Raw genomic sequence first — 26,616 nt, forward strand, 5'->3', positions numbered from 1 at the left:
GGACACAGTCACACAGAGTATTCACACAGTTTGACTGAGAAGACAGTTATAATCAAATAACATTTTTGTTCATTACAATGTTTTACTACACACTTCATAATTTCCTTGACAGTTCCCCACTTTAAAACATTTTAAAAGAACCAAAAATATACCATTTACACTTTTCCTACAACAGAAATCAGGTATTCCCCACTTAGACAATTTCACATCCCATATGTCAATCTCACTGTCATTAAAAGGAGGGGAAAAACAAAATAGGACATTATCAAATGTATGTGGAACTGTTGTGTTCCCTCTTATTGGCTAAAATAACATTATTAGAACATTTCATGCACTATGCCAATAGTTTTGTTATTGATTAGTTGTTAGTCACTCAATTAGTTACATTCCAAACACAAACATGACAGCCTCCATGAACCCTAATGAAATTTGGCAGTTTCTAAGGGACAGTGTCAAAATACTGGCCACATATTTGACTGTCAAATCCCCCTGAAAGCAAAACAGATCATTATAATAATACATTATCAAAGGTTGGACTGTAATCAATAAGAAATCCAAATAAATGCAAATTTTACAAAATGAATTCACCCTTAAACTCACAATACAGTTATGAAAAGATTCACCTGAAAAACAAATTCTGGCATTGCAAAGCCTATCATACTTCCTAATAGAATTCTACTGCATGGATTACGAAGTACCCGTTCACACTGTATCTCACAGATGAAAACCACCACCAAGAAAGTCTAAAAAGACAATACTGTAGCCTACATTTAACTTCATATTCACAAAAAATGTATCCTTTGACACCATACAACATAGAGACATAAATCAACTCATAGCTTCATAAAATGAAAATCTGTCATAAGATATTTTCCAAACCCTTTTCAAAATAAATCGGCATAACCCAAGAATACAAAATAAAATAAATTCCTAAAATAAAAATCTGTCATAAGATTATGCTTAAATAGCTACAGTAGCTTAAATTTTAAAATAATTAATCACTTAAATCGCCCACACTTAAAATCACACTATGTATTTTTCCCTTTTCTTAAAACTTAAAATAGAATTAATTTGAATACAATAAAAATAGTATTCCTCAATGAAACAGTATTTCTCAATGAATTGAAATGTCATATTGCTCAAATGTACCCCTCAGGCAGACTATTGATCCTTCGAAAAATAGAACTCTTGACCTGTCACGGGTCTCTGTTTTAGACTCCCATACACTAAGTCTTGTTGACATAGTTTTTCAATCGTAAACTAACTGAATATCTGACATAAAAAATTTCCCTTAAATAAAAATGTTCCCTTATCCCCCCTAGTTTGTGAGCAACTTTCACATAATAACGGATATAGGTTAATGGTCCTGCAGAAACCATCGGCCATACCCATGATTTGGGAAGCTGCGAACAAACTTTTGAAAACATATAATACTCAACAGTGGTGAGAGGTTTGATAAGTAAATTTCAATGTATTATCTTCCCCTATCATTTAAATTCAAATTAAATTGTATTCTATGTTCCCCCCCCCACTCTCACTTACTACACATGTCTCTGTAAGTGAGAGTATATTATCGAAATAGCTAAAATAGCAGATCTACAAGCTCATAAATATCGCGTCGCAATATGGACCCTCTGAGTTGATTCTGAAAGGCCTTTGAAAATACAGTCACAGGTGCTACAGATGAAACCCCCCTTTAGGTGCCAGCCTATTTAAAACCACTTGTGGAAAACTTTCAGGTCAATCTCAAATGTATCAACTAAATATGGTGAACTAGTTTTGAAAGTATAACCTCATGCCATGTACTCCTTGCACTTAAACATTGAAAATCCCTGAACCCTCTAAATCCAGACCGTAATTGTCTGGCGAAAAACCCCTTCAAAGAATGTATTTACAGATAAACAAAAACTCTTAAAAGTTTCCAATAAAACCCCAATGAAACCAGGCTGTCCATTAAAAATCATCATTCTTTAAAATACATTAAACACAATCATCCAAATCATTTCCCAATTAGGAGGAAGCAGTGACAATATTCTTGTCACCCGAATAATAAATACCTCCACCTAAAAATAACACCCAAAAGGAATCACATTCAATCATGTTTAAGAAAATTGTAAAAATTACATAGGAGCTCCAAAAAGATTATTAAATGATGAGATACACTTGATAAAATCCTTACTCTCTCTTTCTGTGTCTCAAAAACATCCACTCATGGACACATTCCAACGTCTTGTGTTTAACATCTTGAATAGACATAGACTATATCTATTCTGTTAATTTACTTGCGTTATCAGTCTGCCCTTCACTTGAGACATCAGACACAGACCAACCTCCAAAATGTCGAGGAGAAATATGAGTCCAATCCAAGGTGACGAGTAGATGTTCCGTTTATTTAGAGACAATAGCAACAAGTCCATTTAAACAGCATAAAGCAACTCAAGTATAAAACCTTCTCTGCCCTCAGCCTTGTGCTTCGGTACAGAGCTCCTTCTCCCCAGCAGCGGCCTGGGTATCTTACTGTCAGTCCAAGTCATACATTCATCTATTATACTCTTAAGGCCAGGCCTAATTTTAGCACCCTTTGATAGACAGCGCCTGTTGCAGCTACTAGTTCTAATAGCTTATCTAAACAAGGCACAGGTGACAACACATTTTGAACCAGGATATAAGAACTCACATCACTAGGCTATATCGAGAATAGGTTAACAGCTGCAGGAGATCCACCCATGGGACACAGTCACACAGAGTATTCACACAGTTTGACTGAGAAGACAGTTATAATCAAATAACATTTTTGTTCATTACAATGTTTTACTACACACTTCATAATTTCCTTGACAATGGGCATAAAATGGATGCAGACAGACAAATACAGATATCTCCATATATGGGCATAAATGGACACAGGCAAACAGATGGTCAAAGATCTCCATATATGGGCATAAAGTGGACGCAGACAGACAGATTCAGATATCTCCATATATGGGCATAAATGGACACAGGCAAACAGATGGTCAAAACGGGTCCTATGACAACAGGTATAATGGGGTTTGCATTAAGTTTGTCTCCTCCTCCATCTGTTTGTCTGTGTCCCTTTATTCCCATTATGGAGATCTCTGTATCTGTCTGTGCCTCCGACTGTGTTGCAGACACAGTGCCGGTTCCCCCTTTAATGCAAACCCCATTATACCTGTTGTCATAGGACCCGTTTTGACCATCTGTTTGAAAAAGCGACAGAAATCTCATATATGGGCATAAAATGGACACAGATAAACAGATATCTCCATATATGGCATATAAGGGCATACAATGGATGCAGAATCACAAAGATCTCCATATACGGGCATAAAAGGGACACAGACAGACAGATACAGAGATCTCCATATATGGGCATAAAATGGACGCAGATAGACAGATATCTCCATATATGGGCATATATGGGCATAAAATGGACCCAGAACTATAACTGCAGGGATCTCCATATATGGACATAAAATGGACACCGACAGACAGACAGATACAGATATCTCCATATATGGGCATAAATGGACACAGGCAGACAATGGTCAAAACGGGTCCTATGAAAACAAGTATAATGGGGTTTGCATTAAAGGGCGGGGCATTCATTCCCTATTTACATTGTTCCGAGTTGGCCAGGTCGGCGACTAGACGCTGGGCCGCCCGAAGGGCGGCCCAGCTTCTAGTATTTGACAATTTGGCATTTTAGAGGTATTAAATTGTCACAAATGTGCAAAACAATGTTCAAAAATAGCAGCCCTATAAGTGAAATACGTAGCAAGCTTCTGAGCTTGTGGATCTGAAGTATAGACTACACTGACTGGACATGTATGGTTCTATTGCACATCAGTGGTTAAAAAAAGAAAGTTGAAGGCCTCTGCTGTAGTGCCACAGCTTTTGATTCTGGGTGGCGCTGTTCGCTACCTAATGGGTCACCAATTATTTCCGGGTTAACCGAAAGGTCATCTGACACGTTGATGATGTCACCAGACCAAAAACAGTGTTTTCTGTTTTGTGAAAAAAAGGGAAAAGGCCTTTTAGTGGGAGTCTATGGGACGAGTGGTGGAAAGCGAGGTGGACGTGAAAACTGATATCTTTTGAGTGGATTGTCACGACTGAGCACCCGTGGGCATCTTTTGAGCACTCCTGCAAGGAAAGCGAAGCATCGTAGAATATTCTCTGAATTTAAAAAGGTTAATGGAGAAAAGAAAAAAAAAAGCATAGCATAGTGTAGAAAATGAACAGTACAAGATAGATAACGCATAACATAACCACTTGCTGCCGAGCAATATTAGTCTGGATGATTGGAGATACTATTGTAGATATTGATTTAAATATATTATCTACAATATACTGATTGTACGTAATATTTTAAGATAAATTACAGACTAAAATGTATATATAATGCATTGCATCATGCATTTATGCTAGTGAAAAATTCCCTACATCTGGCCTAGATATGGCCTACATCTGGGCACAAATGGCTCAAACTTTGTTTTGTACAGGACGCGCTGTGATTGGCTAGCGGGATGATTGGTAAAATTAACTCATATAGCACTGCTCTTTTTTTATCATTTATTTCTATACTTAGACCATGCTGTTTGTTTGTTAATTTATTTATTTATTTGTGTGTGCGTGTGTGTGTGTGTGTGTGTGTGTGCGCGTGTGTGTGTGTGTGTGTGTGTGTGTGTGTGTGTGTGTGTGTGTGTGTGCGCGCGCGTGTGTGCGTGCACGTGTGTGTGTGTGTGTGGGCTGTCATTTTGTTTTGTTACTGTTGGAAGTCATGGATGCCAGTTCCCACCTGATGTCATGTGGGAGTTCAGACTGCTCCAGACCATGCTGCATGACTGCTAGTTTGCATAACATCTTCAGGCTAGGATTTAAGTCTAGGATGTACAGATCACCATAAGTGCCGTTGTTGTAGTTGCATCCTCCATGGATGATAATACGGTCTCCCACCATGCAGCAGATCCTCCCACGCATCCTACAGGGGTCTTTCCCCTTGGTCTCAACCCGTTTCCAGGAAAAGGCCTCCGGACTGAATTTCCACAGATCATTGAAGTACTGGTTCCGATTCTGGCCACCAAATACGTACAGCTCTCCACTGTAGGCAAAGGCTGAATGACATGAACGTTCTTCTGGGAGAAGGTGTCCAGAAGACTTGCTCAGCCAGCAGTTGGTCTCTGTGTCAAACACTCTGATGCTGTTGTATTTGCCCCCATAGCCCCCAAATACAAACAACTTTGTCCAAATGATAGTGGCAGAGTGACATGATGAAGCAGGTGGCGGAGTTCCTCTGGCGTTAATTAAAGTCCAGACCATTATGGTGGTGTCCAACTTGTACATGTCATTACTAGTACGTCGAGGCAGCTGGCCGGTGCATCCTCCATGCACATACATGACTTTCTCCAGGACACAGGCTGAGTGGTACATCCTTTCTTCTGGAATAGATCCAGAAATATTGGGTTTGAACCAGCTGTGGGTGTAGACATCATAGCCATAAAGCACAGTGCAGTAAGTTGGCCCTCCTCCCCAGATGTAGACACTTTCTTCTACCAGCACAGCTGTGTGGCCATAGCGCCCGGAGGGAACTTCAATGGGACTTTGTCCTCTTCCATTTTCCACTGGGGGCAACTTCCTCCAACGCAAAGACAATGTGTTGAAGATGTGGACTTCAATCTGATCCCTGTTGTTCAGGTAGCTGTTGTATCCTCCAAATGAGTACAGCTGGTGTCCGACTACCACAGCAGCATGGTAGCAATTCTTAGGTCCTCCTTTCAGATCTATTGTCCAGTGAAACATTTCACACAGCAGCGCCACCGCGAACTAGTGCAACAAATGTATATGTTGTTAAACAACAGTTGAATTAGTTGGAGTAGTTGTTGAATGACATTTGGTTTATTGGACGTTTAATTATAAAGACCGGTACATCGGTTGTGATAACTATGCTGTGATGTCATTGCGTGATGACATAGTATTTGGAATTTAGATCCATCCTCCAGACTAGTACTGACAGAGCCCTGGTGGATCCCAGTCAACTAAGGAAGAGGGTTTAAAGGGATATTCCACTTTCAACAGGGAAACAGCTTATTATGGGCTTCTCTCCACATACACATCCGTTGTAACTTCAAACTCCATTTTAACCATGATAGATTCATTAAAAACACCCATTATTATTTCTAGTGACTCATACTACCCCCCTGATATGTGAGCAGGCCGTGTTTTTTCCATAACCTTTTTCATTTATGTTTAATAATTATTTGGGAAAATGGAAAAAATGAAATACAAAAAATAATTATTAAAAATAAATGAAAAAAGTTATTGAAAAAACACGGCCTGCTCACGTATTAGGAGAGTAATATGAGTCACCAGAAAATATAATGGGTGTTTTTAATGAATCTATCATGGTTAAAATGGAGTTTGAAGTTACAATGGGTGTGTGTGGGGAGAGGCCCTGGGCCTGGAGGGCCTGGTAACATTTACATCAAATATCTAAATATTGAATCAAGCAAATTAAAAACTGGCCAGGGTGTTCATAAAAGCATGATTAGACAATAAAATGACCAAAACATTTTTTGAAAGTGGAATATCCCTTTAAGTGGTTTGACTGTCATGATTACACACACACACACAATGTGAATATTATGTAATGTTGAGGCAGATTATGTATTCTAAATCCTAACAGTTTTATGAAAAAAATGTATGTTGCTATATGAGTGGCGCTCAAACCAAAATTTTAATTATATGTTTGGCGGTGGACCCCCATCTGAAAATGATAAGGCATCTAAGTGGGCCAATGCTCACTCCTCTAAAGCCACTTTTCCACAGCAAGGTGGAACCAGAACTTTCTGGTTTTGTTTCCATTGCGTACGGCTCAGTTCCAGACGAGGTTCCTAGAACCTTTTTTAGGTCCTGCTCCTGAGGTAGAACTAAACTTTAGTTCTGGGAACCTACTGGAGGGGCCAGAAGCGCTGCTGGTCTTTTTTTGGGACTCTCCCGGTTAGTTCTGGTTATATGGAAACGTAAGCAGAACGTGGTCCCGGAACTTCACAGGTTCTTGGTTCTGGAAAGTTCTGGTTCTAGGTCTGGTTTGGCCCTACAGTGGAAATGGGGCTTCATGTTTGCATAATCCTGGAGACAGACAGAGAGACAGATAGGTGACCTTCCTCCCATGCGCGGGGACTGTCTTGGCCCTTTGTCAACAGAGGTAACCAGCATGCCCTAAGGGCGAGGGGCAATTCTTGCTATTTCTACATGTCATTAGTTCGACGAAGGGTTAGGGTTAGGTTTTAGAGTTATGTGGTGTTAGTGGCAGGGTGAACTGCCACAGTTTAGGCATAGTGGTTAAAATTCACCAGGTTAGCATTCACCCGCATCGAACAAATGGAACGTCAAACAAATGTTATGTCGACACGCTCCCAAGGGCGAGAAGCACACGCACCACCGCTCACTTCAAACTTGTTTTGATTTTTTATACTACTCCAGGCAGTAGTATTGTGATACTACTGCCTGGAGTGCAAAATATATTGCCATACCGATTATATTGCCCATCTCTAGCTTAAGCCTCTATCAGAGTCCAGGGTGAAGAGCTATTCACTCCACCGTGTTGTAGTTTCCTAGCTATCACCTAGGCTTTGTTATGTATTTTTAGGTGATAGCTAGAAAACGACACCGCGGTGAAGTGAATAGCCCTTCACCCTGGACTCTGATAGAGGCTTTACACGCTGTTGGCCATGCAGACATGTTGTCTGTGTGCAGTGTTTATAATACCATTATTATAGGCTACTGTCACCAAACAGGAAAGGGTTAATCCACTAACGACCTACTTTAAAGCTGCTACGTATGCTGGACCTATGTTAATGTCTAAAATGCTGCTTTATACAATGTGTATATTAAATTAAGGTCGGATCTACAATGCATTATAAGCATTTTTTTTGTATGGCCTTACAACTAAGTATTCGTGTTAAGCGGTTAATAAGCCTATAATTGACTAGTAGATTATAAATATCTGTTTGTCTTTGTGTCCATTCACTGATATATGTCTGTCTCTCATGCAGCCTCTGTCTGTCTGTCTAGTCCTGCAGGCAGCCATGTGGAGTGGTGCAAACAGCTCATTGCAGCCACCATCTCCAGTCAGATCTCTACCGACACCACTCCAAGTCAGAGCAAGGTGGGTTGTTAACACGCACGCATGCATACACTATCTCATATCACGATTATTGTAAAAAAAAAAAAAATCACGATTTACGATATTATTGCAATAATCAAAATCTATTATCCTGAGGCAGAACATTTGCCAAAAAATAGCAGATCTACAAGCTCACAACGCGTCGCAATGCGACACGTTGTGAGCTTGTAGAACAGCTATTTTTTGGCAAAGACATTTGAAAGAGAGTGAAAAAAAGACTGCAAGTACATATATTATTATTATTAAGTATCTTTTACCAATTATGAAGGGTTTAAGTGGTACCGGATATGCAGCTCGGCAAATAAAAGGTGAATTGATCCCAGTGCATGACGGAGGACGATATCACGATAAATTAAATCTCCACGATACGATTATCTTGAGTGTTTTTTAATCACGATAAACGATAATATCGCTTATCGTCCACGATAATTGCTATAAGCGATATTATCATTTATCGTGATAAAAAATGCTCACAATAATCTAATCGCAGAGATTTTTATATATCGTGACGTGAAATGGTCCTCCATCATACGCTGGGATCAATTCACCTATGATCCACTGTCTTAAACCCTCTACAATTGGTAAAACACGCCTGTAAACATACCTGATACAGTTTTCTTTTTTACACTCTACCAAATCTCTTTGCCAAAGAATTGCTGATCTACAAGCTTGCAACGTGTCGCATTGCAACGCATTGTAAACTTGTAGATCTGCTATTTGCTTGGTAAACATTCTGCCCCAGAATATGGATGCAGGGGCTCAAGTGGTTGATAAATGTGGCATATTTAGATTATCGCGATGATATTGTAAATCGCGATATAATCACGACATGACGTTTTCCTTTCGTATCGTCCCATCCATAACGCTCGTGTGCGCGCGCGCGCACACACACACACACACACACACACACACACACACACACACACACACACACACACACACACACACACACACACACACACGCACACAGCAGACTCACGATGCTGTGTTTGTAATCATCAGGGTTGGAGAGCATCAACTGTAAGGCCAAGGGTAAGGTTGTCACCAGTAGCAGCCTGTGCCTTACGCCTTATGACCTGTGCCTTACGCCTTATGACCTGTGCCTTACGCCTTATGACCTGTGCCTTATACCGTACCTCACGACCTGTGTATGCTGCGAGCGAATCGATATTACCGTTGCTTCTGTCTGTATTCTCCGCTACTTTGTGTGTGATTGGTGGTGCATACTGTATATGCAGATGACACAAATGGCTGTACTTGTGGTTCAGTGTTTCTCAACCTTAAAATATCAAGTATCGGGGCGCCCACTGGCCTACTGGTCCAGGCACATACCACTTAGCCATACCAAGTATCCTCATTGTGATATGCATTCGACCACACAGACCCCCATTTGATAATATTGCATTTTTTATTAGACATGATTTGGTCCAATATGGTCTGTGATTTGGTATGTACTGTAGGCATTGAGAGATACATTCTTAGTTCAATAATGGTGAAGATTAACCATCGATAATGTTGGGCGGAACCCCCTCAAGTTGAGAACCACTGAGCTAATAGCTCACTCTGTTCACCACTAGTTGTCACTCAGGCCACTCTGTTGGCATCGGTGGCTTTTAATTCTGCAAGATACGACGTTGTCCTTTCCACGCCGTTGTCTGTGCCAGCGCTGTCGACGGACGGACCAATCGCAAGCTTAAAACAGCCATGTTTTTTTGTCGCATTTGTTGGAGCTTTTCACAGTATGGCCGTGTCTGCTAAACACACATGAGCAGAATTACACAGGAGATAAGTGATTCTCTGCGTTTTCTGGATCAAAATCCCAAAAGCGTTTGCAGCTGAGCCCCCACCCATCTGGCCACTTAACAGATAAACAGGGCAGCCCTCCATGGTGTTAAATGGGGCGCGGAACAATGCAAACGTGGCGCAGGGGAGCACGCTTTTCATTTACCAACAGGTCGGATTCATCATTTGATACACCTGTGATGCACACACACAAAGCAAGGCTCTGCGCTCCCACACTTTACTTATATACAACGAACTCTACTCTAAAATATCGTCGTTGTCGGGTGGAAACCTCGTATCTCCAAGTTTCAAACGTGTACGTTTTTTCATAAAGTAAAGCTCTGCTTCATCATATAAGGCTGTCGCACAAAAATAGTGAAAACAGCAGATCTGCGTGAGGCGTTGTGTGCTTGTAGATCGGCTGTTTTCACTAGTTTAAATCATTTTAAAATGATAAATGCAAAACGAACGGTTTTGGACATACAAGGTTTCCACCCGACAACGACGATATACTAGGTCTAGGACATTTACAAACAGCTTTGCGAGTGCGTGCGTGCGTGCGTGCGTGCGTGCGTGCGTGCGTGCGTGTGTGTGTTGTGTGTGTATGTGTGTGTATGTGTGTGTTGTGTGGTGTCAATGTATTTGAACATTGTGTGTATGTGTTGTGTAACTCTAATCCCCAGGTGTCCAAGAGGCCTAATTTGATGGTAAGACTGGGAGTCTTCTGACCCAATTCTGTAGTGATAAATACAAAACAATGCACTGTAGTAGCTTAAAGGACTAGTTCACCCAAAATAGGACTTTTATTTTTGTCATTTACTCACTGCGTGATGTCTTTTATACAAGGAGACGTTTTGTTTCTCTAACATTCCTTTGGTGAATGAAGAATAAAGAAAAAATCAATAACAAAACACTTGATGATTTGAAGTTTTGACTTGAGCTTATTTCGATCTTCTAAGGTTACATTTTGGAAAGGTAAACACCCCAAGCCTAGATGGGTGGCTTTGGATTATGCTGTGCTTATTGTTTTGTTGTTTAGTTTAGATCATTTGCATGGCCTCCGTTTTACCTAAAATGGCCTATAATGGCCTCCGTTCCACTTAAATTGTCATCTTTTGTTTTTGGATTCTTCATTCACAGTAAAGGAATATTATACAAACAAAAATATCCTTGTATTCAAATCATCACGGGTGAGTAGAGTAAATGATAGATATCTTTAAGTTAGTTAGCTACTCCTTTAAAATCCAGTCCACACCAAAGATTCGCAACGCAGATAGAACCATCGCAAAACATTGGGGAGAGCAGTCACAGACTCACAGAGGTGTGAGTTGGCCTGCTGCAGGCTGTTGGCCGCGTGCCAGCTCACTGCGTTGCCAGTGATTCAACCAACGACAACCTGTCCAATGGCAAGGAACAAGTTGCGACGCATTTCTGATCACACTTTGCAACATGTTGCTCACACTGATTGCCATTGCACTGTACATGTTGTCCCCCTCTCACAAGGCCTGTCACCGTTATTACATAATCGTAATTATTTTGTCAAAATCGTTGAACATTTTTCATATATTTTCAAACATTTAAAAAAAAATAGTGGAAATAGCGGATCTATTTACTTGCAGATCATCTTGACTATTTCCACTATCAATGTTCTTTTTTGTAAGTATAAAGTTGTCAAATATGTCAGTCATTTCTTTGTATATTTAGGTTACGTGTCATATCTGCCATGTGCAACTTCAAAGCCTACAAGCCAAACAGAAATTTAATTGTCAACGCCAAAAACACAATTAAATCGTGAATCGCAATTATTTCAGTGACAGTTAATGTCATGTAAAATGTCATAAGTGTGACAGCCCTACTTTACCTCTCTCTCTCAAACCATCTCTGCTCCTTGGCTTGTGTCTGTCTCCTCCTGTCACTGTCCAGTTTAGGGACAGCACCATCAGCTGTTTACTGTATATCCCATGTCCTGGAGGGACTGAGACAATGCTGTCGCTATGGTAACAGCAAACGGTCAGCGCAAAAATGTTTGAGGATTCGGTCGCGAATGGTTTTAAGTTGCGAGTCGTTGCGTTGCGAATTGGTGGTGTGGAAGCCACTTAAAGGTAGTGCAAGTGATATTTTCTGGTTAAAGCAAAAAAAGGTATAGGGTAGCTCTGTGATAGTAAACATTGCTGAGTGTTTGTAACAGGGGTCTCCCTGTTTCTCCATTTCTTTAATAAACAGAAAATAACATTATAAAATACAAAAGACTTACACAAAAAGTAAGGAGACTTGACTTCGGTCCATTATATCTCCCCTTTAATAATACCAATTGGTATTGTGTCATTTTTATCGTTGATTACCAGTAGTCACCTTTACAACAAGGTAGTAAGCGTTGTCATCCTGGAGCCTGGAGGATAGCATTAGGTCCCAATCCCAAATTCTGGCAGAACCCATGCTCAAGTTCTAGGCACACACCTGTGATTGGCACACACCTGCCAGCACTTGAAGCCCAAAACGAGGGTGAATGCCTGCAGAACAGTATTACAGGCCATTTTGGCAAGTTTTTGGTTGGCGCTGCCCACACGTTTGGCTGTGTGTGTTGTCATTCCACAAATGCCCAATGCTTACAAGCTGTACCTCGTTGTAAAGGTTACTAATTAATGATAACAATGATATAAAAGACAAACCCAAATGGTATTATTAAAGCGGAGATATAATGGACCGAAGTCATGTCTCCTTAATTTTTGTGCAAAGTATATAATTGTGATCAGGCAATTGTGTAATTGTTGCAGGCCTACTTAGAAAAGGCAACATACTGTGTAACATAATGCTGCAGTATGTTACTGTAGATGTAGTTTTCGCATTGTGTCTGCGCACTGACTTCCTGTTTACAACTAACTCTAACCAAGTTCTTTCCACAGACCCGCTCCCCCCTTAACCCTAACCCCCCCCCCTGACATCTTACATCCTGTGTGTCTGCGCTGGCGGGACGGAAACCTTGTATGTCCAAAACTGTCAACTATCAATCATTTGATTGTCCATTCGTTCCAATGGATCCAATCTGTAGTCATTATTTAGTCGCAGGCTCTTTCTTGTGATACTTTTCATTGGTTTGATGTTTATGAAACCCTCACGCATTTCCACTTTCGAAATGTGACATTCGATGAAAGGCTCAATAAATGTCTTCTAAATCCTTCTTCTAACTCAGTGGTCCTCAAACTTTTTCATGTCAATGGAGCCTCAAAATGACATGTACTGCATTTGGCCACGGACCCTCCCTGTTGTTCCAGGGACCCCCAGAAGCAGAGATTGAAGTTACAAAAGTTAGCTTTTAAAAATATATATTCATAGATTTACAAAAACCTTTTTTGAAAAAATAGCTGATCTACAAGCTCACAGCGCAGCACTCGGTGCCGCGCTGTGAGCTTGTATATCTGCTATTTTTCAATAGCTAAAGTTCCAGTTCTTGGGTTAAATATGGAGATGCGAGGTTTCTGCCCAACTGCGACAGTGTAGGTTTTTGACCTTTTCAGGACAGACAGTCTTTCTGTGCTCAGAAGAGGCCTCCGTCCACAGCTGCTCCACTGCTACATAACAGTGGCTTGTTTCGGGTCTGCCTGCGGAAAATACAGCAGATCTGACCTCATCCGGCACCTCGATGGTCTTTGTACTAACTTCTAATGCTTTATGCTTCTCTCTCTCTCTCTGTCTCTCTCTCTCTCTGTCTCTTTCTCTCTCTCTTTCTGTATCTCTCTCTCTGTCTCTTTCTCTCCATGCTTACGCTTTCCTGGGCCAGGATGCGATTGAAGGGGTTAGTGGTGATAGTGATTCTGAGCTCCATGCTTTGGCAAGTGTCTCCTCTCTCTCTCTCTCCCTCCCTCTCTCCCTCTCTCCCTCTCTCCCTCTCTCTCTCTCCCTCTCTCCCTCTCTCTCTCTCTCTCTCTCTCATATATCCTTGGCTTTGCATCAGTGTGTACAGTCTCATCAACGTATTGCAGTAGCATCCTCCACTGTCTCGTCCATCTTGTCCATGTCGTCATGAAAACAAAGACACATTTAGCGACAGAATATGAAGCAGAATCCGCTTTATATTGTCACATCACAGGTTTACAGAAGCAAAGAAGTGGGTGAAATGTGTTCTTGTGCATGCATAAAAAACATAATGACTCAAATTCCTTACATAGTCTATGCGTCACATTCACTTTCAATTTATACATTTAGCAGACACTCTTATCCAGAGCAACTTACAATAAGTGAGATAAACATCAAATGCAGAGAGACAGTGTAGTGCCTCAGTAGTCCACGGCACCCCGATTTGATACAATTATTATTATTTTAATCTCTGGGACTTCAACCAACTGTAAACTCCTCAGTCTTATTCTATCTCTGAGAGTGTATAGGAATTTTTTTTCAGATATGCAAGTGTCCATTGTGAACCATGGTGGTCCCTGCCTGGACCCACCCAGTACCCATAACAAGTACTTGAACGAATGCATAGGCCTACTGTGTACTTACTTAGTTTATTTCTTTATTTGAGACACCATAGATCAGTGAGCTGTACAGTACAGTACAGTTAGGAGGCAGTGTAAATATATTACAGTCCCAGTCACATACAACAACAACAAAACAAAATGCCACAGAACAAGGCATTGGAAATATGACATTGCAGTGAATAAAGCCATCTCATTGTCTCATGACAGAGAGATTGAACAAATATAAGTTAAAGAGTCATCTGTCTTTCTGGAAATGTTGTCCACTGCTGTGCGTGATTTGCTGCATGTCTCTTTATCAGCCGTGCAGGCGCGTGTCGTGCACATCAAAGGGGACTCGAGACCCTGCCATTTAACTTGTCTGTAAAGAGACTCCAGATCATGAGCATTCTCTATGGTGAAAGAAATGCAAATGTCCCCTTTCCATGCGGCAGCCGAAGAGCAGCATTCAAGAAAATTGCCATTTTCCTTACTGTGCAGAACTTGAATGCAGCATTTTTTTGTTGAAAGAATTGCCCCCTGTGTAGAAATCCATGCCGCATACCACATATCTGCAGTAAAGGTTTGATTGTACTTTGCTGAACGTGCCTGGTCTACAACAGTGGTTCTCAACCTTTTCAGGCCATGACCCCCCAAAATAATCTTATTTTAACTGGGGACTCCCCCCACCCCAATAAGTACTTTCAATGTAGGAGTTGAGGCATTCATTTTAGTTTGACTCGGTTCCACAGATACATATTGTGAAAATAGCTGATCTACAAGCCTGCGAGGTGGGCTTGTAGATCGGCTATTTTCAAAATGTTTGCCTCTTTCTTATATTATTTGTCAATTTGGCCAATGTTTGACCAGTTTTTCTATTATAGTTTGTTGATTACTTTCATGTGAGGGTGTCCCGACCCACAGGTTGCGAACCACTGCTCTACAAGCTCACAACGCGTCGCATCTTCTACACAGTGCATATAATACTGCAGTGTGTTGTATTGCAGGCTGTGAGAGACGGCAGCAGACAGGTGCACATGGACGAGGTTCCACTGGTACCAGGAGAGAGTGTGGAGGCTGTGGGTAAGCATCCTGTCTGTGTCTGTGGATCCACTGCTGTAGTCCAGTGATTCTCATTTCTCAACCTGTGGGTTGAGAACCCACAGGTTGAGACCACAGGGCTGTCCACAAATTATTTTGGGGGCTCCCCAGATGATTAACCTAATGTTTTCTCACTCAAAAGTAAACAAACCAACATAAAGTTTAAGTGTATGGAGGGTATCTGCACATTTCTAAAGTGACAATTTAAATACCTTGAGACCACAGGGCTGTCCACAAATTATTTTGGGGGCTCCCCAGATGATTAACCTAATGTTTTCTCACTCAAAAGTAAACAAACCAACATAAAGTTTAAGTGTATGGAGGGTATCTGCACATTTCTAAAGTGACAATTTAAATACCTTTAAGACCATTTTAATACCTTTACATTCTCCATATTGTGAAATATTAGAGGCAGAAATTGTGAAAATAGACGATCTACATGCTCACAACGCCTCGCGTTGTAGATTGACTATTTTCAGTTTCACAATAGAACTGTGTTCTACAAAATGTAATGCCTCAACTCTTAGTGCGTGTCAGGGTGTGGTGTGTGTGTGTGTGTGTGTGTGTGTGTGTGTGGGGGGGGGGGGGGGGTCCACCAGTTTAAATATGATTATTTTGGGGGTCAGAGCCTGAAAAGGTTGAGAACCACTGCTGTAGTCAAGTGGTTCTGACTTTTCAGGCCGCGACCTCCTAAAATAATTATATTTGAACGGGGACCCCCCACCCTGATAAGCACTTGGAATTGTAGGGGTTGAGGCATTCCATTTATTTGACTCGGTTCCATGGATAAATATCGTGAAAAATAGTAGATCTATGAGCTTTGTGTTTGTCTCTTTCTTATATTAATTGACAATTTGGCAGTTTTCATAGAATAGTTTGTTGATATCTTTTGATGCAGTAATGGTATTTCTTTCCTTTTTTTTGGAGGTATTAAAAAGGTCTTAAAAGTCCTTAAACGGTCACTTCACTGTCAAAAAGAATCATGTGGGATCTGCTGAAATAATGATACACTTTGGCCAGTTTATCTTTTCACAACCATGAGTTTTCCCTGTGCGTCTCCAATAGCATTTGCTGTGGTTTGTTATTGTACATACATGATGCAATGCATTAGCACGCTGTGTGTGTGTGTGTGTGTGTGTGTGTGTGTGTGTGTGTGTGTGTGTGTGTGTGTGTGTGTGTGTGTGTGTGTGTGTGTGTGTGTGTGTGTGTGTGTGTGTGTGTGTGTGTGTGTGTGTGTGTGTGTGTGTGTGTGTGCGTGCGTGCGTGCGTGCGTGCGTGCGTGGGTGCGCGTGTGCGTGTGTGAGAGATTGTGCTCTAAAAAGCTCAGAACGAATCTCTCTTTCCTCATGTTTTATTCATGTTAGTCCTCCTGACCTGCATTTGTGGTTTTGCCCTATTTCAATCTGTCGCTTTATGGAATGCTATTGCACATGCTAAAGAAATAACTGGTTATCGTGTGTGTGTGTGTGTGCGTGCGTGCGTGCGTGCGTGTGTGTGTGTGCGTGTGTGTGCGTGCGTGTGTAGTTAAGGAGGTGATGTATATCTGTCCATTCAGTGGATTGGTAACAGGAACAATTACCATCACCCCCTACAAGCTCTTCTTCTGCAGTCTGGAACGGGTAACACATTACTGTACACTGTATCAACATACAAAATACAAATCTTATACACAAAATATGCAATTTATTAAAACACAATTTTTAAAAATATATTGTCATCGCTGTATCAACATGCTCAATATACATATCGCACAATGCATTGTGAGCTTATAGATTGTTGAAGATTTAGATTGAAATTCATATGCATTTGTTATATTGTTGTTGATGTTCTTACATGTTATATTGTTATTATAGTATTGTATTATCTGCTTTTTGTAAGTCGCTTTGGATTAAAAGCGTCTGCTAAATGCCTAAACTGTAAACTGTAAACTGTTGAAGTTTGCAGCCCTACATCAAATATAGGGTATGTGTGTTATGTAGTCGTTGTCAGGCGGAAACCTTGTACGTCCAAAACCATTCTTTTGTATTTATCATTTTTGAAATGATTTAAACTAGTGAAAACAGCCGATCTACAAGCACACAACGCCTCGGGCGCGAGGCGTTGTGTGCTTGTAGATCTGCTGTTTTCACTAGTCTTGTGCGACAGGCCTTGTACGACGAAGCGGGACTTTACTTTACGAGAAAAAGAAAACACACACATTTGAAACTCGGATATACGAGGTTTCTGCCCGGCAACAGTGTCGATGTGACGTGTTCATTTTGTCCACCAGGAGGCGCCCTTCATCCTGGACGTGAACCTGGGAGCGGTCAGTCGTCTAGAGACCATCAACGTTCAGACCCATGGAGAGAACACCAGGGGTGTGGAGCTGGTCTGTAAGGTCTGTACCCAGGGGTCATCGATCTTTCAGTACGCGGACACAGGGGCGTCACAAGGGGTAGGAAAGTTGGACTGAGTTACTGGGGCCCAAAGGTGGAGGGGGCCCTAATAACTTTATCTATTGAAAAATAGCAGATATACAAGCTCACAGCGCGGCACCGAGTGCCGCGCTGCGAGCTTGTAGATCTGCTATTTTTGAAAAGTTGTGAAAATGTGTGAAAATCTTTGAATATATGTATTTTTTAAGCGAACATTTCTAACTCAAATTTTGCTTCTGGGGGTCCCTGGAACTAAATATTTTGAGATCGGGGTCCGTGGCCAAATGCATATCATCTTGGGGGACCTTGACATAGGTTTCTTGCACACATTTTCACGATTTTTCAAAAATAGCAGATCTACAAGCTCACAGCGCGGCACTCGGTGCCGCGCTGTGAGCTTGTATATCTGCTATTTTTCAATAGTTAACATTCATGGGGGGCCCGGAGTGAATCCTTGTACCCAGGGCCCAGAATTTGGTGTGACGCCCCTGCGCGGACAAACGTGTCCGTGGCAAAGACTTAGGGCTCTATTATGATCCAGGTCTTATGCCTTATGCCTTAACTTCTTTGCCTTTTTTTTACTATTTTGTTTTTGTTTTTTTAAATATTTCAAATAGCTGATCTGCAAGCTCACACCGTGCAGATGTAGATCAGCATTTGAAGTATTTAAAAATGTTTTACAAAATAGTGAAAAAAAGGTAAAGAAGTTAAGGCATAAGGCATAAGACCTGGATCATAATAGGGCCCTTGGTCTTGACCGTGGCCAGTTTGAGATTTTCTTTCTTACACACCATTATAAATGTTGTTATTTTGATCATAAGACCCAATTACTGAATGTCAAGTCTCCAGGTTATCTTCAGAATACGTTTGACACTGATTCACTATAACACTATGACACATTTACGAGTATAGTGGTTCTTCTCAAATATTTTATTTGCAAAGACCGTCTTAAGGCTGAGTGTACAAATTGAAACACATGGACCCGTTACAGACCTGTTGGTGGTCATTCAGGGCTCTTGCCTTGTAAGAGCCTGGGGTGTGCGCCCCTTAACCACTCAGTCATTGGCGCCTCCCCCCATCTACTGTAATGTCAGTTCAATCTAATGAAATCAAATATTCAAATATTGACATGTTCAATGATATTTCATTGTGGAAGCAAATATTGCAGCAGTCAAAAACACAATTCTCTATGAATGAAACAAGCTCTCTCTCTCTCTCTCTCTCTCTCTCTCTCTCTCTCTCTCTCTCTCTCTCTCTCTCTCTCTCTCTCTCTCTAACAGGACATTAGGAGTCTGAGGTTTGCCTATAAGAAAGAGGAGAACCAACCTGATATTGTAGAGGTGTTGGCCAAGCACGCCTTCCCTCTGTCCAAAGGCCTGGTACGTATTGTCTGTCTGTCTGTCTGTCTGTCTGTCTGTCTGTCTGTCTGTCTGTCTGTCTGTCTGTCTGTCTGTCTGTCTGTCTGTCTGTCTGTCTGTCTGTCTGTCTGTCTGTCATATTGTGTGTACAGTATTATATTCTTTGACGCCTCAAGACCCAAAGAGGGTTAGAATTGTCAGCTTTCACCATTAGCATTTAGTCTACCGTTATATGGATCTAATATAGAGATGTCTTCACTATTAAAACGAACTTAATTTCAGCAGAATTCAAGAGGCTTGTCATACAGTAATTATTACATAATAATCGCCCATGATCACAATTCTTTGAGATAATCACCATTGTTGTGCTGCTGCAGCCCCTGTTTGCGTTCCTGTACAAAGAGGAGTTTCCTTTGGACGGATGGAAGGTTTATGATGCCGTGTCTGAGTACAAGAGACAGGTGAACGCACGCACGCATGCACGCACGCACGCACGCACGCACGCACGCACACACACACACACACACACACACACACACACACACACACACACACACACACACACGGTTAAAAAAGATGAGCATTGGTGATTCAACTGCATTGAATTGGAATTTCTTTAAATGAAATGTGCTCACAAAGCATAGTCTGTCTTTGTCTCTCTTCATCTATAAATTATATCATCAACAGGGCTTGAAATTGCTCCTGTTCTGTTTTTTTTTTCTTTTTTTTTTTATTGATTGATTGATTTATTGACAAATATATGCACAGAACAAAGCAGTGTACAAATAAAACATCAAAAGGATAGACCCAAGAAAGCTAAAAGCGTATTTCCATCATGGTCCTCTTTGGTTGCATATGTGGCTTACCCAAAATATAACTGGGAGCATTCTTTTACCAAAATGGGACGTCCAGTGAACCGAAATGAGCGCTCCTATTGCCCTGCAATTTAGAAAAAACAAAACTTGATTATTTTATTGAAATGATATATATTTTTGTAGTATTGATCAAATACATTTGTTTGATTATTAGCTCCTCTATAAATACAAGTAAAAACAAAAGACGCTTCAATGTTAATGTGAATGCTGATGCTGTGCGTGCGGTCTCAGGGCCTTCCCAACGAGAGCTGGACCTTCAGTAAGATGAACAGCAGCTATGAGGTGTGTGACACCTACCCCTCTGTCCTGGTGGTCCCCACCAGCATCAAGGACGATGACATCAAGAGGGTGGCAGCCTTCAGAGCCAAGCACCGCATACCCGTGAGTGACCGCACTGAGCACTGAGCGCTGCCAAAAGAGCCTTCATACCGACAATGTCGCGTTAGAAACCTCGTGTTATGTCCAAGAAAACGGTTTACTTCTCAGGAAAATGGAAAAGAGAACCTGTCTGCCAATGGATCTAATCCAGGGGTCTTCAACGTTTTCAGGCCAAGGACCCCTTAGTTAACTTGAGAGAAAGATGAAGCAGGGACCCCCACCAAACTATAGATACCATATAGTTTAATCGTTTGACAGGCAGCAGCAGCAGCAGCAGCACAATCATCAGTGTATTTTGGGTTCATGTCAATTTGTGTTTTCAGATATTTAACCACTTTGAACCGTTAATAAACTTGAACTTTCACTCTGTACTTAGTCTGCTCTGTTTCCCCTCTACACGAAACCTCTTTGCCGAAAATAGCTACAAGCTACAAGCTCTCAACGCCTTGCAGCGCAGTGAGCTTGTAGATCTGCTATTTTTGGCTAAAGTTCTCAGAATATTGACGCTAGGGTCCTGGCTATTAGTGTCTTGTTGTGAGTCTTCGTGAGCCGTGCACCTGGCAAATTGCATTTATATAGACTTTAGAAGGGTATATTAAAGTGGTCAGATGGGTGAGCCGTGAACACTTCTAAAGTGTTCCCCTGATACAGGTTGATCCATAAAACCACTGATCTAAACATTTATGCGGCACGTAGAGCTTGGAGATCAGTGGTTTTCAACTTTTTTCATATCAAGCGACCATTATTTATTCAGCATTTGAGCCACGGACCACCATTAGGTGATATTTAGCCTCTCAGACCCAAACCGTAGAATATTTTGTTATCTTTGGATAAGATCACAATTTCATGCTTTATTGCTGTTGGCACCATAGGAGAGAGAGACAAAATGAAACCAAATGGACCCATAAGGGTCCATTTGTTTTCATTTTACACTCTCGAGAGTTAAAGATCTATAAGGGTCCATTTGGTTATCAACTCTCCGTTTAGCTTGGGACCACCTGGAACCCCCTCAAGGACCACTGGCTGAGAACCACTGTTGTAGATGGGTTATTTACAGCGTGCACCAACGTGTATACCAGCTGTACTATGTGTCCGTACCAGGTTAGGGGTGGGCGATATGGAGAAATACAATATCGCGATATTTTCCCAAGCTGTATCACGATACACGATTTTATCACGATTCTTTTTTCAAGTTGGTTTTTATGGATATTTTTCAAGTTACTGGACAAAAACAAGACGCTCTGGGTTCCTTTTGGGAGGTCTAAATTGAACAAGTATGTAACTCTGACAGTATACAATTGAAACCAAATGGACGGGTCCATTTGGTTTCATTTGTCCCAACGACAGAGTTAAGTTGTCCCAATGTCAGAGTTAAGTGGAGACCTTGACATTTGACATTTTGAGAACTACTGATTTAGACCAAAATGCAGGTTTAAATTGAATTCTGCAATGAATCTCTGTATTAACGATTAAACAGGATCTTTTACAAGGCTCCCTCAATTGTATCACGATATATACGATGCCTCTGAAAAGGCATATCGTGGGGACATTGTATCGTCGCAATGATAATTATCACCATATCGCCCACCCCTATACCAGGTGCTGTCGTGGATCCACCCGGAGTCCCAGGCCACCATCGTGCGCTGCAGTCAGCCCCTGGTGGGCCCGTCGGACCACCGCTGCAAGGAGGACGAGCGCTACCTGCAGACCATCATGGACGCCAACGCTCAGTCGCACAAGCTCTGCATCTTCGACGCCCGGCAGAGCAGCGTGGCCGACACTAACAAGGTAGTCTTTTTTTTATTTATTATTATTATTATTATTAATTTTTTCTTTATTTGATAGATAGATAGATAGATAGATAGATAGATAGAGCAGTATACAGTTATTTACAAAGTTACAGAGAAGTAAGAAAAAGGTAGGAGGAAACAAGAACAGTACTGTAACAGTAAAGAGAAGGTGCATCAAGAGAGGGGGGCGAATAATATATAAATATATATATACATAAAGTGTCTTAGGGCACAACTATCTAAATAGTACAGTGTCTACAGAGATCCAGAGTCCAAAGAGACCATAGCAGTCAATGCTAGTTAGTGCAACAAGTATCTCACTGACTGTCATAGTTAAACAAAGCAAAATACTCAGAAACTACTAACACAACCTAATAGTGAGTGCAATGTCAAAAATCGGTGCGAAAAAAAAAAAAAAAAACAGCTCAAAGAAGAAGAAACTAGGAAGCTGTCAAACAGTACAATACAAAATAAAGGCAATACATAGAGTCCCCAGAGTACACAAACAGACCCATTTGTTTTCGGCCCCGAAATGAAACCGGAAACTACTGCTATTGGCTGCAACTGTAGCGAGGGTGGGTCTTCACTCTAGAACCAGTAGGAGTCCTAGAAACATATACCTTACTTTAACATTAATGGGACCATATGTTATAAATGAATATTGTGGTAATTGAAAGAAGACTTAAAACTGGCGACTGAAAGGATTAAGTATTTATGACAATGTTTATTAAGGTCATAAAATCAAGAGTTAAGTCCGGCCAAAAACCCATTCGCTTGAATAGAGAGTCATTGCTTCAGCAGCCAGCAGAGGGGAAATCACAGGGGAAATAGCGGAATTAGCGGCCATTCATATGAACTGTCATTGGCCTAAAAAAAACCCTCTCTCTCCGGGTTACCAGGCTAAAGATGGAGGTTACGAGAGCGAGAGCTTCTACTCCAACGTGGAGCTGAACTTCCTGGAGATCCCCAACATCCACGTGATGAGAGACTCCCTGAGGAAGCTGAAGGACGTGGTGTACCCCACCATCGACGAGAACCACTGGCACTCACACATAGACAGCACACACTGGCTGGAGTACATACGAGTGAGTAGCTGACGCTGCCTTGTGTCCTTTGCTTGAAAGCAAATGAAAATGTAGATTTCCCGGGGGAGGCTGGTTCACGAGGCTAGTCCTCTGCAGAACGCCTTGAGAATGACCAGTCTGACATTTCTATGGTAACGCATTATAAGCAGATCATTTTAGAGCCCATAAACTAAAAGAAGGGGCTCGCACACTGAAGGATGAAAACTGAAGCTCTTTAGATGCAAAAAAAAATCTTTACTTACAAAAGTGCAAATAGTTACATGGTAAAAAAAAAGTGTCACAGAGTGTACGTTTCGGTCTTCAAATCATCATCAACAATGTGCAATATATATAGCACCTCACTATAAGCTTGTAGATCTTCTATTTTCGAAAATAGAAGACTTTTTTTTACTTGTAGCAGAGTATTTCTACAGTATATTGTGGTATTGCTACTTTTAATGAAGCAAAGGGATAAACCTGTCCCACCACTGTGTGTAGCTGCTGCTGGCCGGAGCGGTGCGCATCGCTGACCGCCTGGAGTCGGGGAAGACCTCCGTGGTGGTCCACTGTAGCGACGGATGGGATCGAACCGCTCAGCTCACCTCTCTGGCCATGCTGATGCTGGACAGCCACTACCGCACTCTAAGAGGATTCCAGGTCAGTGGGAGCCAAAGTGGATGATTTTTATTATTTTTTTGTGTCCTGATGTTAAACCACTTAAACCCTAGCATGCTGCTATTGTGGGGGAAGGCTTTTGCAGAAAATAGAAGATTGACAAGCCTGCAATCTGTGAGCTTGTCGAACTGCTATTTTCAGCAAAAGCATCCCTACAATTACAGTAACAGAAATGTATTTGTTTATTTTTATTTTATTTACACATCTGCTTCAACACCTGGAGTCAGTCCGGCATTGCCAGATTGATCATGTGTATCACTCAGAAGTTGGGGAACTTGCGAGTGATCCCACGTGATCAATCTTAAATGGGGGTCCATGGTTTAATGCATAAACTAAAGGTCTAACATACGTATTGAACCCAATGGATTTAAATAATACAGTTTTAGCAGCTACAGAAGAGTCAAGTCAAATATGGTATATAATCTAACAATATATATATATATATATATATATATATATATATATACCAGTTTTATCATGACATCCATGATAAAATGACATCCTCCCTGTCAATCAATCTCCCACTCCCACATAGAGCTAAGATTCCGGATGCTACAGACACTAGAGGGCGGTGTTGTGTGATTTTTGCAGGTTACTGTTGGCAAGCTGTGTTATAAATGGTCTCATTTTACATTTTACAGCTAAATTATGTTTCAGAAACATTTGAAGCAAGAAATAGGCACGAACACAACCTTGATTCATAGTTTTTGATTAGTGCTGCCTTCATAGTTTGTTTGGGTCCCAAAATAGCAGTTCAGAATCTGTGATAATTGCGATAAACGTTGACTCTTTTGTTATGTTAATTGCGACCGTTGTGTGTGTGTGTGTGTGTGTGTGTGTGTGTGTGTGTGTGTGTGTGTGTGTGTGTGTGTGTGTGTGTGTGTGTGTGTGTGTGTGTGTGTGTGTGTGTGTGTGTGTGTGTGTGTGTGTGTGTGTCTCCAGGTTCTTGTGGAGAAGGAATGGCTGAGTTTCGGGCACAAGTTTGCTGCGGTGAGTGGAGGGAACGAAGCGGTTCAAACAGATCCTACACAATAACGTATCGTTTTACTGTGACTTATGGACACTTTTCACGGCCGTCATTTTGACGAGGATAGCACCTAAATGAAACACACTCCAAATGTCATTACCTTCAGCTGTGTTGTTTACTCAGTAACCACTTCAAACCCTTGCGTCCAAATTCTCTGGGGAACATTTGGCAAAATGTTGATTTGCTGATTTGTCCAATTGTTTGAGTGTTGAATTTTTACTGGACCACAGTTTTCTTTTTTGTCTAATCCATTTGCAGTCTGTTTTGTACTGTTGCACTTTAAAAAAAACATTTTGCAATCAATCAAACTTTTCTTTTGTTGCTAAATCAGTTTAAGTCGCATTCCTGTGTCTACTTTGGGAGTAGTAACGTTGTGTGTGCGTGCATGTGTGTGTTTGTGTGTGTTTCTCTCTCTCCAGCGCGTGGGCCATGGAGACGACAACCACGCTAACTCGGAGCGCTCTCCTCTCTTCATTCAGTTCATGGACTGTGTGTGGCAGATGACACGACAAGTGAGACTTCATTCACATTCATTCTACACTGTCCTCTCTCTCTCTCTCTCTACCTCTCTCTCTCTCTCTCTCTCTACTTAATGCAAGTCAGTCCACATTATGCAAGTCCATCCCATACCCTTATGCTTTGAACAGTGGTGGAAAAAGTATTCAGTATCAATACTGCTATATAGAAATACTCTGTTACAAGTAAAAGTCTGGAATAAAAAATGTACTTGAGTAAAAGTACGATAGTATTGGCATCAAAATGTACTTAAAGTACCAAAACACCCTTGGTATGAAATAGATAGATAGATAGATAGATAGATAGATAGATAGATACCTTTATTATCCCAAGGGGGAAATTCAGTTGTCCAATTGTAGCACAGCAGTATACAGTTATTTACAAAGTTACAGAGAAGTAAGAAAAAAGATAAGTGTTTTATGTGTGTTTATTGATGTAGTGGAGTGGAAGTAAAAGTACTGGAAATACTCCAGTGAACTAAAAAATACCTCAAACCTGTAGTTAAGTACAGCACTTGAGTAAATGTAATTTACACCGCTGGCTTTGAAATATGGAGATACAAGGTTTCTGACAGGCCGTGATGATGTATGTTCTCTTTTGCGTTGCAGTTCCCGGCGGCGTTTGAGTTCAACGAGCTCTTCCTCCTCACCGTGTGTGACCACCTGTACAGCTGTCTGTTTGGAACCTTCCTCTATAACAGCGAACAGGAGCGAGTAACCAAGGTGCACGGCCACTGTTCTCTGATTGCATCTGTTTGGAACCTTCCTACTATAGCACTGGTTCTCAAACTTAGAAATTTGAAGGTCTCCCCTTAACTTTGACAGTGTACAAATGGAACCAAATGAACCCGTTAGGGTTCATTTGGTTCTATTTGTACACTGTCAGAGTTACAGACTTGTATGGGTCAAATTAGACTGGAACGAGTAACCAAGGTGCACAGCCACTGTTCTCTGATAACATCTGTTTGGAACCTTCCTCT

At 41.2% G+C, this 26,616-nt stretch overlaps 1 protein-coding gene across 1 annotated transcript in view; it reads left to right on the forward strand.

Annotated features, from left to right (window-relative positions):
* The window catches only part of LOC308298332 (phosphatidylinositol-3-phosphate phosphatase MTMR1-like), a 33,477-nt gene that overhangs the window by 3,350 nt on the left and 3,511 nt on the right, over positions 1-26,616 (forward strand). Inside the window, exons 3-15 of the mRNA XM_080741913.1 lie at positions 8,095-8,188; positions 15,447-15,522; positions 17,065-17,159; positions 17,810-17,917; positions 19,235-19,333; positions 19,690-19,773; positions 20,419-20,568; positions 22,165-22,353; positions 23,255-23,440; positions 23,918-24,076; positions 25,037-25,084; positions 25,541-25,633; positions 26,246-26,359. Coding sequence (XP_080598039.1) covers positions 8,095-8,188; positions 15,447-15,522; positions 17,065-17,159; positions 17,810-17,917; positions 19,235-19,333; positions 19,690-19,773; positions 20,419-20,568; positions 22,165-22,353; positions 23,255-23,440; positions 23,918-24,076; positions 25,037-25,084; positions 25,541-25,633; positions 26,246-26,359 — 1,495 coding nt within the window. The remainder of the gene's footprint in view (positions 1-8,094; positions 8,189-15,446; positions 15,523-17,064; positions 17,160-17,809; positions 17,918-19,234; positions 19,334-19,689; positions 19,774-20,418; positions 20,569-22,164; positions 22,354-23,254; positions 23,441-23,917; positions 24,077-25,036; positions 25,085-25,540; positions 25,634-26,245; positions 26,360-26,616) is intronic.

Source organism: Nannobrachium achirus (assembly GCF_963921795.1).
Source record: "Nannobrachium achirus genome assembly, chromosome: 14".
Taxonomy (NCBI): domain Eukaryota; kingdom Metazoa; phylum Chordata; class Actinopteri; order Myctophiformes; family Myctophidae; genus Nannobrachium; species Nannobrachium achirus.